The 19,969-nt window shown below is 43.1% G+C and overlaps 1 protein-coding gene across 25 annotated transcripts in view; it reads right to left on the bottom strand.

Moving 5' to 3' along the window:
• The window catches only part of NCOR2 (nuclear receptor corepressor 2), a 511,202-nt gene that overhangs the window by 157,447 nt on the left and 333,786 nt on the right, over window positions 1-19,969 (bottom strand). For all 25 annotated transcript variants that reach the window (XM_077293242.1, XM_077293235.1, XM_077293237.1 and 22 more), the window contains one exon: window positions 19,543-19,712. In XM_077293242.1, the coding sequence (XP_077149357.1) occupies window positions 19,543-19,712 (170 nt within the window). The remainder of the gene's footprint in view (window positions 1-19,542; window positions 19,713-19,969) is intronic.

A 19,969-nucleotide genomic window follows, 5' to 3' on the forward strand; every position in this document is an offset into this window, starting at 1 on the left:
TTTCTCTTAGGCCTACCATGGCTACAGCAACACCAACCTGTGTTGGACTGGAGAACTGGAGAGGTGCTCCGCTGGGGACATTTCTGTCATGAGAAGTGTCTGGCTCTAGTACATCAGGCTAAGGCCCCCGTCTTGTCCAGCATCGCTGCCCGGTTTGCCATCTGACTATTGGTCCTTTGATGATGTTTTTGACAAGAGACAAGCTGAGACTTTGCAGCCCCACAAGCCGTATGACTGCCCTATCGACTTGATTCCCGGATCTACACCCTCCAGAGGCTGAATTTACCACCTGTCCCCAGCTGAGACTCGAGCTATGTCAGACTACATTCAAGAGAATTTAGCCAGGGGGTTCATTCAGAAATCGTCCTCTCCTGCTGGAGCTGAGTTTTTCTTTGTTAAGAAGAAGGATGGATCACTCCGACCCTGTATAGATTATCGAAGTCTCAACCAGATCACGGTGAAAAATAAATACCCTATCCCACTGATTCCAGAGTTGTTTGACCGATTAAGAGGTGCCAGGATCTTCACCAAATTAGACTTAAGAGACGCCTACAATCTAATCCGCATTTGCCAGGGAGACGAATGGAAAATGGCTTTCAACACCAGGGACGGATATTATGAATACCGAGTGATGCCCTTCGGTCTCTGTAATGCACCGGCAGTTTTTCAAGAAGTCGTCAATATCTTCCAGGACCTGCTTTATTCCTGCGTTGTTGTTTATCTGGACGATATTTTGGTATTTTCCCAAGATCTAGTCTCCCACAGACAAGCAGTTCGGCAGGTTCTTCAGCATCTGAGGGAGAATCGCCTCTACGCCAAGTATGAGAAACAGTCCTCTCTTCCCTTCTTGGGTTACCTTATCTCGGATACCCGACTCAGGATGGATCCTGAGAAAAAGTCTCTTCCACCCTTAAATGGCCGCTGTCCGTGGGAGTCAAACCAATTCAGCGATTCCTTAGTTTTGCTAATTATTATCGGCAATTCCTTCCTCACTTCTCCACGCTGACCGCTCCCATCTCTGCTACGACCCGAAAGGAAGCCAATCCGAAGAACTGGTCCTTCGAGGCTGAAGAGGCCTTCGCTTTCAAACGGTTTTTCTCCACCGCTCCAGTTCAGCATCGCCCGTATTTTGAAGAAACAGTTATTCCTGGAGGTGAATGCATCCTCTTTAGGGGCTGGAGCTGTGCTCACCCAGAAATCATCCTCGGATCGCAGCGTGTCCTGCGGTTTCTTCTCTAAGGCCTTCTTCGCTCCTGAGCGCAACTACTATAATCAGGGACCGAGCATTACTCGCCATTAAGATGGCTCTGAAGGAGTGGCGATACCTGCTGGAGGGCGCAGTCTATACAGTGGTCAGCTACACAGACTATAAGAACCTGGCATATCTCCAGTCCGCCCAGAGAATTAGTCCACGTCAAGCTGGGTGGTCTTTATCTTTTGCCCGCTTAAACTTTCTTTTACATTTCAGGTCCGGTGACAAGAATGTCAGAGCCGATGCCCTCTCTCGCTCTTTTCTGCCCGAGGATCAAGAGGAGGATCCACAATTTATCATTGAACCATCCAAGATGGTCACTATCACTCCAGTCAGTCTGTCACGAATTCCCCTAGGAAGGACTCTTGTGGCTGACTCTGAGAAGGAGCGAATTTTGTATTGGGGTCACTCGTCCTTGGTCGCTGGTCACGCAGGACAAAGGAAGACTCTACAGTTGATTTCTCGCCACTACTGGTGGCCGTCCATGAGGAGAGAAATCTATGCTTACGTGGCTGCCTGTCCGATTTGTGCCTGCAATAACGTCCCCAGACGACTTCCTGCTGGTTCTCTCCTGCCATTACCCATATGGCTATGGACTTCATTATGGATTTGCCAGTATCGTGGATCGCACCATCATCTCGGTATCGTGGAATGCTTCTCCAAAATGGCGCACTTTACCCCATTGTCGGCTCTCCATCCACTCTTGAACTGGCTGACAGCTTAATTAAACATATTTTCCGCCTGCATGGATTTTCTCGTCACATTGTGTCCGATCGAGGTTCGCAGTTCACTTCCAGATTCTGGCAAGCGCTCTGTAAACATCTGGATATCGCCTTGGAATTCTCATTGGCCTATCACTCCCAGTCAAATGGGCAAGTGGAGCGTGTCAACCAGGTCCTGGGCAATTACCTGCGACAATTCGTCAATGCCCACCATAATGATTGGGTGAAATTGCTTCCCTGGGCTGAGTTCTCATTCAACAATCACATTGGTGTAGCCTCGGGAGAATCTCCATTCTACACTGTGTTCGGATGGCAACCCGAGGTTACCCTCCCGGTGACTGTTCCTTCTGATGTCCCTGCGGCACATACCCTCTCCAAGGATTTTGTGAAGTTATGGGAGGACACCAAAGCCACCTTAGAAGCGTCCTCCACCCATATAAAGAGACATGCTTCCGCCCTGGTGACAAGGTATGGCTCTCGTCGAGGTACATCCAGCTGAAGGTTCCTTCTTACAAGTTGGGTCCTCATTTTATCGAGCCTTTCAAGGTGTTGAAGCGGATCAATGAGATCTCCTATAAATTGAAGCTGCCTCCAGATTCCAAATTCCTTCCACATATCTCTACTAAAGCCGGTCATCCTGAGTCCTTTCTTCAAGGAGCTTAGTACCACGCCCATGCCAACAGCTTCAGATGATGTTTTTGAGGTGGAGAACATCTTGGCCATGAAGAGTGTGAGAGGCAAGACCTTCTTCCTCGTTGACTGGAAGGGATTTGGTCCCGAAGAGAGATCCTGGGAGCCGAAGGAGAACATTCACGCTCTGATTCTCCTCCGGACATTCCTTGATGGCTTGAAGAGGAGGGAGCATAAATTGGGGGGGGTACTGTTAGCACCACACCGGAGTCCTGCTGTGACAGGCAGGGTCTCCGGCATGTCCCTTCACTCACCCATGCTGCGGTCAGTTCTTCCCTTCAGCATGCTCTGCATGCTTCCAGCTGGTCCTCTAGCCATGTCCTTAGGGCATGCACGCGTGCACTCCTGCCCTCTTAAAGGGTCAGCGCGTGCACTTGCTATTTCCTCCCCAGCCAGTAGCTGTAGTATATAACAGCCCACGTAGTATATAGCACAGCGACGTAGTATATAACACAGCCCACGTAGTATAACAGCCCACGTAGTATATTGCACAGCCCACGTATATTGCACAGCGATGTAGTATATAACACAGCCACATAGTATATAGCACAGCGACGTAGTATATAGCACAGCCAACGTAGTATATAACACAGCCCAAGTAGTATATAACACAGCCCAAGTAGTATATAACACAGCCCAAGTAGTATATAACACAGCCCAAGTAGTATACAGCACAGCGACGTAGTATATAACACAGGCCACGCAGTATATAACAGCCCACGTAGTATATTGCACAGCCACGCAGTATATAACAGTCCACGCAGTATATAACACAGCCCACGTAGTACATCACACAGGCCACATAGTATATAGCACAGCCCACGTAGTATATAGCAGTGTGGGCACCATATCTGTGTTAAAAAAACAATTAAAATAAAAAATAGTTATATACTCACCTTCCGGCGGCCCCCGGATCCAGCGCAGGCCTTTACCGATGCTCCTTGCGACGCTCCGTTCCCAGTAATGCCTTCCGGCACTAACCCGTGATCATGTAGCGGTCTCGCGAGACCGCTACGTCATCATCTCGCGAGACCGCTACGTGATCTCGAGTCATTGCCGCAATGCATTCTTGGGACCAGAGCGTCGCGGAGGTAAAAAGTGAAGCGGTGTTTAACTCCCGCCCCAATATCGCTGATTCAATCAGCGACCCGGGATTTCCATTACGGAAGTTACAGACAAACAGACGGAAGAACCCCTTAGACAATTATATATATAGTACATCAAAAAGCAAAATACTGCCTAGATTAGTGGCAAAGCTTCCAAAATCAATAAAGACATCAGAAATAGCATATAGAAGCGAAAAGCCTTAAAATAAATTTTTATTTAAATAAATATTAAAAATATTGGCAACATGTACCATATCCAGGTCTCACGCACTTCTCCTTAGACAAAGCTACACGCGAAACGCGCGTTGGGGTGCCGCCACCACCTTAAGGTAATGTCTCAGCATGTCTTTCCTCAAACGTTTAACTTTCACATTTGAAAAACTTAGGCTGCTACACCATTGAAGTTATTGTATACTTACTGGGCCACTTGGTCGTATTTTTTTTAGCAACCCTCTTAATAAATAAGGTTCACACTTCTAAACTTTTTGAAAAGCGGTTTTCACACTTCATCTCCTATCACTGTAGTGAACCATTCACTTACAGACACATAGTTTGAAGGACATTCTGTCAGTATACCTAATCTTTCTGATCTTTGGGCTTAAATAATATACCCTTTTGAGAAGCATTGTTTTTGGCTCTCTTAATTTTCATTTCTTCAATATAATGAGCCCTGGATATTGTACATATTGCCTATTATAGTAATTATTGAAAATTCTACTTGCATTTCTACATTATGGCAATTCATTACCTTATTTTGGTGGTTCTTTTTGCATAGTTTTATCCCCATCTCTATACCATTTACATACTTATTTCTAAAAAAAATAGTTTTTAATATTTATTTCAATAAAAATGTGCTATTTTATTCGCTTCTATGTGCTATTTCTGATGTAATTATATATATATAGATTGCATCCTCCAAACTGGGAAGTTGCCTGAGCAACCTTCCTGTTTTGCAGTCTTATTTGTGTAGGATTGCATACCTGTCCCTGCTGCACTCCGAAGAAAATCCTGCCTGTTGAACTATGATGCAGACCCTGCTTGCTGCACTCCGATGCAGATCCTGCCTGCTGCACTTGGATATAAACACTGCCTGCTGCACTCTGATGCAGATCCTGCTTGCTGTACTCTGGTGCAGATCCTGCCTCCTGCACTCTGATGCGAACTCTGTCTGCTGCATTATAAATCAAACTCTGCTAGTTGCTCCCTCCAGTCTGTCCTCTGGGTCCAGCTGCTGCACATCCGTTTGTCTGTCCTGGAGTGGCACCTGGCGTTCATCAGGAGCCAAGTCTAACCTCATCATCAGAGGCTCAGGTGAACAGTCAGGTGTTCGCTTATCACGCCCCTCGAGGCTATCCACGGTCCGTGGCACAGTGGTTCCACAAACCATGTCTGTGACATTAATTCTATTAATGATTTCAGCAATCGCCAAAACTTCGGATTTTCTCCAATAAACAATTTTCATTCTTATGGCTATGCAGTAGTTAATCACTGTTTTGTGTGTAAAGTAAAAATCAATCCAAATCTAACAATAACAAAGTTTGTTTGGCTGTTAATGAAATGTTGCATCTACAAATGCTAGATAATACTGAATGCATTGCCTTCCAGAAAGGCCACTCCACAATCCCACCAGACGTGCTGCTGCACACTCACATTAGGACTAGAGCAGTGCCAGCAGTTTGGGGGGCCAGTCCTTGTACATCCTTGGCCGCCTACCTGGTGACAGTTATCTTCTAATAACATCAAATCATTGGAATAACATTTCATGCATGGAATAACCTGTACCACAAAATGTTTAGTTTGTGAGATTTTATTGTTAAATTTGGTTCTGGATTCTTGCTATAATTGTGGAAAACCACCTTATATGTGTCTCACCAGTGTTAAAGATTTACAATAGAAATGAATCAATTGTTGTAGCGAGTGCGTTTATTTCCCGGACCTCGTCAGTGGCTAAGAACACTCAACTGAGAATCGGTTCAAGCGAATGCATTCTGCAGTTTTCTCAGCAAAGAACAACTGTCTGTGTGAAAGTTCACATGCAAATTGGCCCATTGACATTAAAAAGGGTTGTCTGATCTAAAACCTACAAGTCTGTAGTCACTCTATGTGTCTGCAGATTTGTGAATCCTCACATCACGTGCACTGCATGCTGTGAGGATTCTCCGGTGACGGAAGCGTGCGGACAAATGACTGCAAGTATGCGATATACAAACTCCCAGCCACATTTTTGGCTAGATGGGTGCGGCCTCACTTACTGCAAGTCTATTATTATTAGTTATTATATTAGCGCCATTTATTCCATGGTGCTTTACATATGAAAAGGGGTATACATAATAAAAACAAGTACAGTAATATTAAACAATAGTAGTCATGACTGGTACAGGAGGAGAGAGGACCCTGCCTGTGAGGGCTCACAGTGTACAAGGGATGGGTGAGGATACAGTAGGTGAGAGTTGAGCTGGTCGTGCAGCGGTTTAGTGGTTACTGCAGGTTGTAGGCTTGTCAGAAGAGGTAGGTCTTCAGGTTCCTTTTGAAGGTTTCCATGGTAGGAGAGTGTTGGATATGTTGGAGTACAGAGTTCCAGAGTAGAAGGGGATGCGCAGGAGAAATCTTGTATGTAATTGTAGGAAGAGGAGATGAGAGGGGAGTAGAGAAGTAGATCTTGAGAGGATTGGAGGAAGCCCCAACCCTAACCCTAGCTATAACCCCAAACCTAACCCTAATGGAAAAATGGAAATAAATACTTATTTTTCATTCTATTATTTTTACCTAACTAAGGGGGTGATAAAGGGGGTATGATTTACTTTTGTTTTTTATTTTGGTCAATGTGATAGACCCTATCACAGTGACCAAAATGAACCAATAGGCGAAATCTCCTATTGTTGCCGGCCGGCAGATCTTGGTGGGCGCAATGTGCATGCATCTGCCATTTTCTTACAGGAAGAAGATGCCGAGGGCCAGGGGACATTACCGGGGGATGCAAGAGGTGATCTCTGGGGGCTCTGCTACCCCCAGTAGCCGAGAACCCGGAGAATTTCCAACATTGGGGGGCGCTATAACCTTATTTCTCAGCACCATTAAAAAGCGGTACTGAGGAATAAGTACCCTTAACTGCCACCGTTAAGACGTATCAGCGGTCGTTAAGGAGTTAAAGGGTTTGTCCACTACTAGCACAACCCCTTCTTGAACTAAATGTTTGGCCCCAATAAAATAAAAAACCTATACCTCAACTGCCATGCCGATGTCGTTTCAGTGGGGTCCACACTCTCGGTCCCAGAGGTCTGGCTTAACTGTCCTCGCCTTCTAATTAAAACACTAATTTTACTGAAACAGCAAAACACAGCCCACTAAGTGACATCACTGGAATCAGGCTCTCAGCTTCAACATTATGCTCTCAGACTAAATGGAAAAAAAACCTACTGACAGATCCTCTTTAACCCCTTCATGACATTCGGTGGACATGTACAGCGCGTGAAGGCTGTGCTAACATTCACAGGTGGATTGTCAACCTGTTAAATGCTGCTCTTCATCTCTGACAGCTGCATTTAGCACACACCGACATGGGTGTGCATCACTCTCTACGCCCATCAGCGCGCCCGTGATTTGTTCATGGGTTGCCAATGGGTGAAAAATAACAGCTGATGACACCCCTGAATGTCATTGGAGCTCCTTCAAAGGAGACGCTGTGGCATTGCTGTATATAGCACAAGTGATCAGACATTTGCAGCTTCAAGTCCCCTAAAAGGACAACGAGTACTGTTAAACATATGTATACATTTTTTTATTTTTTTTAAGAAAATGTTTAAGAAAAAAAAAAACAAACTATAAAAAGTTTAAAATCACACCCTTTTCCACATTAAAAATAAAGATATTTAAAAAAGAAAAATAAAATCTAAAAAAAAAAAAAAAATGTATTAACCCACTCGGTAAACCCCATAAACGAAAAAAAATTCTAGAACGCCAAAATTAGGTTTTGGTTTTTTTTGCAAATCCACAAAAAATGCTGCAAGAAGTGATCAAAATGTGATATATACCCAAATTGGTGTTAATAAAAATTTCGTATAGCCCAGCAATAAATAAGCCGTAGCACAGAGCCATCAGCTGAAAATGAAAATGTTACGGGTTTTGGGAAATGGCGACATAACACAAAAAAACAAGCTTTTTTGGCAAACTTCAGATTTTTTTTTCACCACTAAAATCATAATAAAAAAAAAACTGGATGTTTTGGGTATCACCGTAACCGTATTGATGAGGAGAATCATATAGCAAGATCATTTTTCCCACAAAATGTACAACAGAAACACAATTCCCAAAATAAAAATACAATGTCAGAATTGCATTTTTTTTTTTTTTTTTCACAATTTCTCCCCCCTTGGATTTTTTTTCCCATTTTTTATTACACTATAAGTTAAAATGAAATTCAAAAGTACAACTTGTCCTACAAAAAACAAGCCCTCATATGTCTATGTGGGCAGAAAAATAAAAGTTATGGCTCTGGGAAGAAAGGGAGGAAAAAATGAAAACACAAAAAACGGAAATTGGCAGCAGCGTGAAGTATGTTAGTGAACAGTAGGCACCATAAAGGCTATCTGATAAATGTGCCTGGGGCATGCATTTGGTGTAAAATGCTAATATAATGCTAACTGACATTTATTGGGTATCATTGGTATAGATAAAACAGAAAAAAAAATGATTAGTATCTGGGTACGAGTGTGCCCATCTGTTCTACGTATCCGTGTCACAATTTACTGAATGGCAATAAATGCAATCTTCACTTTTCTAAACATGTAACAGCTCAACTATCATCATTATGCAGAAAGCCTTGTTTCAAGGTGTGAAAGACAGAAAAGTATTACACAGGGATCAACAATCAAAAGCAAATGGTGTGTTCACAATGTGCATCCCTCCACTCTTGCTGCACGCACATGGAGCGCACAGCACAGAGGTCACACGGATACACAGCAACCCATCTGCAATTAAGAGAACGTTCTGTGCCAGTCTACAAGAGGGATTCTGCTTAACCCCTTCATCTGCCGAGAGCTGTTCCATCCAAACTTCAGTAAAGGGCATAGGATAGAACTGAGCTCACCAATTATACAGATTGCAAACTTTTAATATTCAGATTGTGGTTGCATCTGAACATTTTGTCTAAGTGCTTTTATCACAATTAATGATGATGGATTAAGCTTCAGTGACGGCTATTAGAGCGATAGCCTCTATTACACTGTTCGCAGCGTTTGATTATGTATCGCCTCACTGGAAGCGGGCCATCTCTGCCTTAAGATTTTACAGTAAATGAGCATTATCTTATCAATCTTGAGGGACTGTGCAAGCCAAAAGCAGAAGTTTCAAAACTTGTGGCTCTGTGCTAGCTGGAAGGGAAGAAATATGACAAGAAACTTATGGCAGAGATATACTGATGATTTTCTTCTTTTTTTTTTAAAACTGGTGTGTCAGTTGGATGCTTAGTCCTAAATGCTTGTTCACATGCTGCATTTTTGCAGTTTTTTTACATCGTTTTACAGTACCCCCAAAGTGAATGAGATTTCTGAAATCTTATGCACATGCTACTTATTTTTTCTTTGCAGATTTGAATAATCAAAGCATATTTTCAATATTAATTTTTTCTGCCAACTCTAGGTTTTTGCTGCAGAAAAACCTGCTACCCGTGTCCTAATGGGGCTTTTTTTTCTGTACATAAACGATGGACAGAGATTAAAGGGTATTTTCACCATAGACGTTTAAGGTATGTCCATAGTAAATGGCATCGTACATCTTTAGAGAACAAGGGCATGCGTGAACACTACCATTCATACTCCACTCTGGATGGGTGACCTCCATTCTCCACAGAGATACATGCACCAGAGGTGCCAGATGGCAACAATTACATCAGAGTTCAGAAACCTATTAATACTTCTTTATTCAGATACCATAAGTGTATGAAGGGGTAGCTCAAATGGTTAAGTGAAAAGAGCCACGTGTAGCTCAAAAGGCAGGTTTACAAATGTTTGTGCATTACCCTGCCTGCCCAAATGTTCCTCGCAGATAGAAAATTATTCTCAGCATTTCTCACTGTGGTGAAATTACAATTTCTAGCATTCCATGATAGCCATAGATTTCCCAGCCTGTATCTCTACAAGAGTTACTAGGAGGAAGTTGTCGCCAATTTGTCTCTTTACACCATTGTAAAAGTACAGTTCATAGCCACAACAGCTAAAGAGACAAATGCTGAAAAGCTCTAATGTCACGTCCACACGTTGAGTATTTGGTGATTTTTTTACCTCAGCATTTGTAAGCCAAAACCAGGAGTGAAGCAATCAGAGGAAAAGTATAATAGAAACATATGCACCACTTCTGCAATTCTCACCCAAAAGCAGAATACCCTGGGCGATCCATATATAGCTTTGTATGCGATTCAGTATTAGGCCACATGCACATGTTGCGTATTTGGTGAGTTTTTACCTCACTATTCGCAAGCCAAAACCAGGAGCGAGTGGAAAATGCAGAAGGGGTGCACTGAGGCAAAAAAAACCTCCCCAAATTCTCAACATGTTCACGTCGCCTGACAGTATCACGTTTTTCCTTATCAAAACTCAGTGGAGTATGTATGCCAATTTCTTACCAGGTTTATTAGGCCAGATTCACACTACTGTAGAATACGGGCAAATGCTATGCGAAAAAGCATCGCACAGCACTCGGACTAGTGTTAATCTATGGGGCAGCTCCCATCACCATTTATTTTTTCAGCCGTATGTGACATGTGTGTAAAATCGCAGCATGCTGTGATTGTACGTGTATATCGTCCGAGACTCGCCAATGCAAGCCTATGGATGTGAGGAAAAAAAATAAATAAATCGCACGGCACTTGGACCATGTGAGTGCTGTCCGATTTTTACGCACCGGTGTCCTTTGAAAAGCCGAAAATTCATCTGCTGCGTACAGTAAAATCACACTGACCAGGTAGAATAGATATATACACATAGAATACATATATATAGATGTCAGTGACACACATATATATGTATATATATTACATAGATAGATAGAAGAAAAGACGGCAATTCATGTGCCGTGTACAGTAAAATCGCAGTGACAGGTTAGGTTAGAATAGATATATACACAGAGTTGACAGACAAAAAGAAGTCATTGACACATATGTATGTATGTATGTATGTATGTATTTATGCATGTGTATATATATATATATATATATGTATATATATATATATATATATATATATATAGATAGATAGATATAGAGAGAGAGAGAGAGAGAGAGAGAGAGAGAGAGAGAGAGAATGTGTGTATATATGTGTGTATATATACAAATAAAATCACTGTAGGGGCAGACAGGATACAAGATGGATTACATAAAGTAAATACATGTAGAACAGATAGATACAGATGTCAGTGACAAATACAATTGGTACAGCAGGTGTGCAACTTACTGAATATATATATATGAGGCATCGTGATTACTCGCTAAACCCGCCCCCTGCACAGTAGCTCCGCCCCCCCACATCACCACGCACAATCCCGCCCCCCCACGTTACCACGCACAATCCCGCCCCCCCCAACACATTAACACACAATCCTGCCCACACACAATCCTGCCCCCCACCACATTACCACACACAATCTCGCCCCCCCAACACATCACACACAATCCCGCCCCCCACCACATTACCACACACAATCCCGCCCCCACCACATTACCACACACAATCCCGCCCCCACATTACCACACACAATCCCACCCCCCACCACATTACCACACATAATCCCGCCCCCCACCACATTACCACACATAATCCCGCCCCCCCACCACATTACCACACATAATCCCGCCCCCACCACATTACCACATAATTCCGCCCCCCACCATATTACAACACATAATCCCGCCCCCCATATTACCACATGAGGCTCCATCCCCACACATTACCACACGAGGCTCCGTCCCCCCACATTACCACATGAGGCTCCGTACCCACACATTACCACATGAGGCTCCGTACCCACACATTGCCACACGAGGCTCTGTCCCCACACATTACCACACGAGGCTCTGTCCCTACACATTACCACACAAGGCTCCGTCCCCACACATTACCACACGAGGCTCTGTCCCACACACATTACCACACGAATCCAGTTTGCTTTTGATTTTACACTGTGAATAAAATGTATTAGTACTATTCTGATTTTAATTATTATTATTGTTATTACTGCATTTTTTGGACTATAAGACCCACTTTTTTCCCAAAAGTTTTTGGGGAAAATGGGGGTGCGTCTTATAGTTGGAATATATTTACAAATCGGCACCAGGAGTCGGGCGATTCTGCGGCGGTCCCGCGCCGACACTGCTTGGCGATGATCACAAGCTGGTGTAGCAGGTGCATCAAGTTCGGCGGTGGTCCTCTGTGGTGCGGGGAGGCTCCGCCAGCATCTTGTCAAAGCCTGGAGGCCCCACATATCCATTGCTGCTATGCGGTGGCCTCCGTGAAAATAGCCACCGGGGGCGGCGCATTCTCAGATTGAGATCTCAACAACGAGATCTCGTGTCCTGCTGAGATCTCAATCTGAGCATACGCCACCCCTGGCGGCCATTTTCCCGGAGGCCACCGCATCGCAGCAATGGATATGTGGGGCCTCCAGGCTTTGACAATATGCCGGCGGAGCCCCCCCAGCACAGAACACCAACCATTGCACCAGCCAGGGATTTTCCGGAAGCCACCGCATCACATCAATGGTTATGTGTGGCCTTCGGGGTTTCACAAGATGCCGACGGAGCTTCCCCGTACCACAGAGCACCGTCCGCCGCACCAGCCAGGGATTTTCCAGAGGTCGCAGGAATGGATATGCGGGGCCTCTGGGCTTTGACAAGATGCCAGCGGAGCTCCCCCTACATCACAGAGCACCACTACCGCACCAGCCTGGGATGGGAGTCATATTTCTGAACCACTGAACACCCCCTGTGACCCCGCTCCACCAGCGCTGCTGATCCCCCCAGGTAAGCTGTCAGACTGTAAGACGGACCCCCATTTTACACATTAATTTTTTTCCCTATTTTCCTTCTGAAAATTTTGGGTGCATCTTATGGTCCGGTGCGCCCTATAGTCCGAAAAATACGGTAACTTCATTTTAAGTTAATCTACCACCTGCATAAGCGCTATTGAATGTTGTCATTATTTACTTTAGTTTAATCACTAGCAGCATTAATTAGATAGCAATGAGCTTGCCGAGCGTTAGCTGGCTGGAGACAGCTAGTGTATATATATATATATATATATATATATATATATATATATATATATATATATATATATATATATATATATATATATATATATATATATATATATATATACAGGTCCTTCTCAAAAAATTAGCATATAGTGTTAAATTTCATTATTTACCATAATGTAATGATTACAATTAAACTTTCATATATTATAGATTCCTTATCCACCAACTGAAATTTGTCAGGTCTTTTATTGTTTTAATACTGATGATTTTGGCATACAACTCCTGATAACCCAAAAAACCTGTCTCAATAAATTAGCATATCAAGAAAAGGTTCTCTAAACGACCTATTACCCTAATCTTCTGAATCAACTAATTAACTTTAAACACATGCAAAAGATACCTGAGGCTTTTAAAAACTCCCTGCCTGGTTCATTACTCAAAACCCCCATCATGGGTAAGACTAGCGACCTGACAGATGTCAAGAAGGCCATCATTGACACCCTCAAGCAAGAGGGTAAGACCCAGAAAGAAATTTCTCAACAAATAGGCTGTTCCCAGAGTGCTGTATCAAGGCACCTCAATGGTAAGTCTGTTGGAAGGAAACAATGTGGCAGATTGTGGAGAAGGACCGATTCCTGACCTTGGGGAACCTGAGGAAGCAGTGGACTGAGTCTGGTGTGGAAACATCCAGAACCACCATGCACAGGCGTGTGCAGGAAATGGGCTACAGGTGCCGCATTCCCCAGGTAAAGCCACTTTTGAACCATAAACAGCGGCAGAAGCGCCTGACCTGGGCTACAGAGAAGCAGCACTGGACTGTTGCTAAGTGGTCCCAAGTACTTTTTTCTGATGAAAGCAAATTTTGCATGTCATTCGGAAATCAAGGTGCCAGAGTCTGGAGGAAGACTGGGGAGAAGGAAATGCCAAAATGCCTGAAGTCCAGTGTCAAGTACCCACAGTCAGTGATGGTGTGGGGTGCCATGTCAGCTGCTGGTGTTGGTCCACTGTGTTTCATCAAGGGCAGGGTCAATGCAGCTAGCTATCAGGAGATTTTGGAGCACTTCATGCTTCCATCGGCTGAAATGCTTTATGGAGATGAAGATTTCATTTTTCAGCACGACCTGGCACCTGCTCACAGTGCCAAAACCACTGGTAAATGGTTTACTGACCATGGTATTACTGTGCTCAATTGGCCTGCCAACTCTCCTGACCTGAACCCCATAGAGAATCTGTGGGATATTGTGAAGAGAAAGTTGAGAGACGCAAGACCCAACACTCTGGATGAGCTTAAGGCCGCTATTGAAGCATCCTGGGCCTCCATAACATCTCAGCAGTGTCACAGGCTGATTGCCTCCATGCCACGCCGCCTTGAAGCAGTCATTTCTGCCAAAGGATTCCCGACCAAGTATTGAGTGCATAACTGAACATTATTATTTGATGGTTTTTTTGTTTATTAAAAAACACTTTTATTTGATTGGACGGGTGAAATATGCTAATTTATTGAGACAGGTTTTTTGGGTTATCAGGAGTTGTATGCCAAAATCATCAGTATTAAAACAATAAAAGACCTGACAAATTTCAGTTGGTGGATAAGGAATCTATAATATATGAAAGTTTAATTGTAATCATTACATTATGGTAAATAATGAAATTTAACACTATATGCTAATTTTTTGAGAAGGACCTATATATATATATATATATATATATATATATATATATATATATATATATATATATATATATATATGTATATGTATGTATGTATGTATGTATGTATGTATGTATATATATATATATATATATATATATATATATATATATGGGGTGCTGTTTGTTCTCCCCCAGAGTGTGCATGCAGACGGATGAAGTCCATAGGTGTGCATGAGAGTCACGGAATTCCGGTCCAGGTTTTCCATGTGGATAAAGGCCACAGGTTTGTGTGTGTTTAAAAATCCTGCAGTAAGGGGTATGGACGTTTCAGGCCATGTCAGGTGTCTGGCCAGGTCAGGCCAGGTGTGCGAGGTGCACGTCAGTGTCAGACTGGTGTTTGCTGGACTGCAGAGTGCATGGAGGCCAGCAGAGCCAGCACCCAGGGCAGCTGAATAGCCTGGCACCCGCAGTGTACACAGAGATGCAAGTCGTCCATGGTACTGGTCTCGGATGTGGACAGTCCTGTGCCTGGAGGTGGATGTCCTCTGCCCGTAGGAGTCGGATGTGGACAGTCCTGTGCCCGGAGGAGGATGTCCTGTGCCCGAAAGAGGACTAGCATATGTAACGATTGCAAACAGGTGGATATGGTGCCCGGCTGCTATCCGGAGGATATCCTGAACTGTGTATGACTGTGTGAGTAAAGAGTCTGTAAAGAGACTGTGATACAGCGATGCAGGACACCCACGAGAACTAGTCAGAGGAGGGCTGGCGTGTGCAGTGTCTGCAACATATGAGGCTGTGTGTATGGAGACGTATAGAGACTGTGAGATGGTGTGCGGTCGCCCAGGGAAACTGGACAAAGGAAGTCTGGCCTGTTTAGGGACCGCAAATCTAAAGCCATGTGATATGTATTGCTTTGAACCAGGTGTAAACTGGTCACTGATAATTTCCACTGAAGTTATATGCTTTTATGTGAATTGGACTTTAATGCTGTGAAGAAACACATTAAAAGAGACTTTTGTGTTTGAATTTGTGGGTCACTGCTTCTTCACTGCGTACGATGCTACTGCAGCCTTACAATATATACACACACACACACACATATATACATACATATACATGCATATACACACACACACACACATATATATACACACATACACTGTGTTTTGACGAATATTTCCTTTGAAAATGATGTGTAAATCAGGGGTGTCAAACTGCATTCCTCGAGGGCCTCAAACCATGCGTGTTTTCAAGATTTCCTTCTCATTGCACAAGGTGCTGGAATCATTCTGTGCAGGTGATTAAATGATCACCTGTGCAATACAAGGAAATCCTGAAAACATGACCTGTTTGCAGCCTTTGAGGAATGCAGTTTGACACACCTGGTGTAAATGACAGAGTTGCCCTATGTAAATGCTCATGTTAAAGTCGCATTGCAATCGGATAGCAATCACATTGTGCTCGGATGTAAATCAGATGCTAGGTGTGAAAAATCGGATTGTACTCCAATGACACTGGGCAGGGAGACTCGGACCGATTTTTCATATGTTTCGTGTGACTCCAGCCTTAGACAGATTATATCATAGCACTTAATGTATGCACCATAACCCCTTTATGAACCCAGCTTTTTTCGGTTTTGCATTTTCGCTCCCCTCCTTCCCAGAGCCATAACTTTTTTATTTTTCCGTCAACATGGCCATGTGAAGGCTTATTTTTTGCGGGACAAGTTGTACTTTTGATCAACATCATTGGTTTTAGCATGTCGTGTACTAGAAAACAGGAAAAAAATTCCAAATGCGGGGAAATTGCAAAAAAAGTGCAATCCCACACTTGTTTTTTGTTTGGCTTTTTTGCTAGATTCACTAAATGCTAAAACTGACCTGCCGTTTGATTCTCCAGGTCATTATGAGTTCATAGACACCAAACATGTAATTCTTTTTTATCTAAGTGGTAAAACAAAATTCCAAAGTTTGCTAAAAAAAAAAAATTGTGCAATTTTCCGATACCCGTAGCGTCTCCATTTTTTGTGATCTGGGGTCGGGTGAGGGCTTATTTTTTGCGTGCTGAGCTGACATTTTTAATGATAGCATTTTGGTGCAGATACGTTCTTTTGATCTCTAGTTATTGCATTTTAATGCAATGATGTGGCGACCAAAAAAAACTTAATTCTAGCGGTTCAAATTTTTTTGTCACTACTCTGTTTAGCAATCAGGTTAAGTATTTTTTTTATTGATAGATCGGGCGATTCTGAATGCGGAGATACCAAATATGTGTAGGTTTGATTTTATTTTTATTGTGAAAGGGGGGTGATTAAACTTTTATATATTTTTTTCATATTTTAAATTTTTTTTTTCTAACTTTTGCCATGCTTTAATAGCCTCCATAGGAGGCTAGAAGCTGGCATAGCCTGATCGGCTCTGCTACATAGGAGCAAAGCTCAGATCGCTCCTATGTAGCAGAATTACAGGCTTGCTATGAGCGCCGACCACAGGGTGGTGCTCGTAGCAATACAGCATCAACAATCATAGAGGTCTCAAGGAGACCTCTCTGGTTGTTATGCCGACGCATCGCTGACCCCCGATGCGCGCATTTCCATCCCGATGGACGGAAAAGCTTCTTAGATGCCGCTGTCAACGTTTGACAGCGGCATTTAACTAGTTAATAGCGGCGGGTGGATCGCGATTCCACCCGCCGCTATTGCGGGCACATGTCAGCTGTACAAAACAGCTGACATGTCCCGGCTTTGATGCGGGCTCACCGCTTGAGCCCGCATCAAAGCTAGGGATATGACCACGGACGTACTATCCCGTCCGAGGTCAGAAAGGGGTTAAAGAGAATTATCAGGTGATTCATGCTCCCCAAATCGCAAGCAGCATGAATCGTTGCTCCCCGTTTCAATAAAACTTTGAGTTCTGTGAATTCAGAAGTGACAGGCACTTCTATGAGCTAGAAATATGCACAGTCTTCCATCTAAAGTAGGTTTAGTGTATAACTAAGCGGGATATGATGATTCAGAGCTGTCAGAGCAATGCTGGCCATGTCAACCCATCAGCCACATCTTATCTACGCACCAGGGTTTCCTGATTTAAAAAAAAAAAAAAAAAAAATATTTTGTTTTTTTGGAAAGAAACTGCCAGCACATAAACATGAACTATGAAAGTCTAAGAAGAATAATATCCTCTGTGCACTAGCTCCTCATAGGCCAAGCTCCATCGTGATGATTAGCAGAAACTAGGCTCACTGATGTCATATAGTATTAGCTGCCTTGTGTCCACATTTGCTCACGTAGAGCTATTAATCCAAAGAGTTCTTTGCACTATGCTCTTGTACAGCCGGACTTACTTCAGCGTTTTAGGTGCAGATGATCTGTAAACGGGTTTGTCAAGGATAAAGATGTAGCTGCACTCTGAAATGCTCTAATATGCAAACATTGAATATATGAAATTGGAACTGCATTGTTGCTATAGAAAACAGGTTATAAAATGAAGGTACTTTGCGCACAAATTGGCCAATTCACGAGATCTCAAGGTATTTTTAATTAGAGCTGGATCCAGCCTGCCCTTAAATTTTTTTTTTTTTTTTTACCTACATAAGAAGAGGAGCTCAATACCCAAAACAACAATTAAGGTGAGACAACCTTTTCAGATTTGAATCAAATACAGTTTTTTATTTATCTCACACATAAATACAATACATAAATAGGGTTCAAAAAAACACCCAGTATACATATAAAGTTAATATTGAACAAGTGACCATTGGGGGTGAAAGAGCAAAAAGACAGTATGCACGGTAAGTATGGGGGCAACACCCAAAAGGAACAAGTCAGGTAAATTATTGTCTCAGTTCATCAATGATCCCAGACTTCCTATATGAACCACCCACAGACGTCACAAAGTCACAGACCGGGTATAAAGCCTGGATATCTGCCGACATCTGCCCACTGCTGATTTAAGTAAGGTCACTACGGGACCATACAAAAAGTGCCAGTGCAAAAAGTGCAGTAGTGCAAAAAACAACAGTGGTGGGTTATAATATTTGCTTACCCATGTGGGGGGATGATGCCACCTAGCCATACACACGCACTGCCCCAACGCACGTTTCGCGTTGTGGGCTTCTTCGGGGGGCCCTTAAAATTGTAGGCTTACAGCCCAGAAGAGACATGTAAGGTTTAGGGTCCCAACAAAGGGGTGTGCCTTGTCGCTGGCTGTTGGGCCAATTTGTGCGCTAAGTTCCACCATTCTTTTAACATGTTTTCTACAGCAGTAATGCAGTTCGAATTTCATATATACAATGCATGCATATTATAGCATTTCATAGTGCAGCTATAGCTATATTTTGTTGGTTATATTGAATAGTCGAGTCAGCTTGCACCTGTTCACATTTGTCTTATTCTGTTTGGAGGTTCTGGTCAGTTTTTTGATATTTGCAGGCCAAATTTTTAGTTCCTCGAAGCCTTGTCAAAAATAATAAGCTGATACGTTACTCATTTTCCCAAGTCCAGGGATGTCTCTTCGCCACTGCCCCAGTTTTTACTGGCAGGCTGTAGTGGTAATGTCATGACTAGAACATACAAGACCACTACAGCAAGTCACTGGTCTTAGCGGCTTGTGCCATGTACGCTTTAGCCAAATCATTGGGTTTGGCAGTGATGCCGGCCACATGCACTGTAGTCATGATGTCACTGCTACAACCGGTCATGAAAGACAGTGATATAAGGCCCCATACACATTAGACTGCAGCTGTCCGATCCTCCTGATTGCATGAAGGCTAGAAGTTATACTATGCAACAATCCCGATTACAGTCAAGTCTACTGATGCTGCTCTGAATGCAGTTGGCGGACACATATGTCATCTCTTGATTCACTCTTACCTAAATCCGAGTTCTGCTGAGGTGTGGAGGCCTCTTCATTGGCCTCATTGGCCATGGAGCGTGTAATACGTCCCTTACGGCGCCCTTGGCTGTTGAAAGTTTTTCTCCCTTTTGAGGTCACTGCTTCTTTGTCATCATTCTCTTCACCAGAAGTATCTTCATTTTTCTCCCTAAAATCAACATCTTATAAATTATTCTATTTATTTCACTGAAGTCTTAAAATCATATTGAAACCAACAAATTTCATGAATGAGCAGCGACATAGGAGCACAATACACAGGCCACATGTAGAAACTGTGCTAGAAACTAAGGTTAAGAGACACTCAAAAGAAAGGTTTTAAGATGACAAAGTATGAGAAATCTGTGCTAAACATAAGATACAAATGCATAGGTATTAATTAGAAAGTACCTTCTTCTGTAAGGAAAA

Source organism: Ranitomeya variabilis, chromosome 1 (genome assembly GCF_051348905.1).
Source record: "Ranitomeya variabilis isolate aRanVar5 chromosome 1, aRanVar5.hap1, whole genome shotgun sequence".
Classification (NCBI taxonomy): Eukaryota; Metazoa; Chordata; class Amphibia; order Anura; family Dendrobatidae; genus Ranitomeya; species Ranitomeya variabilis.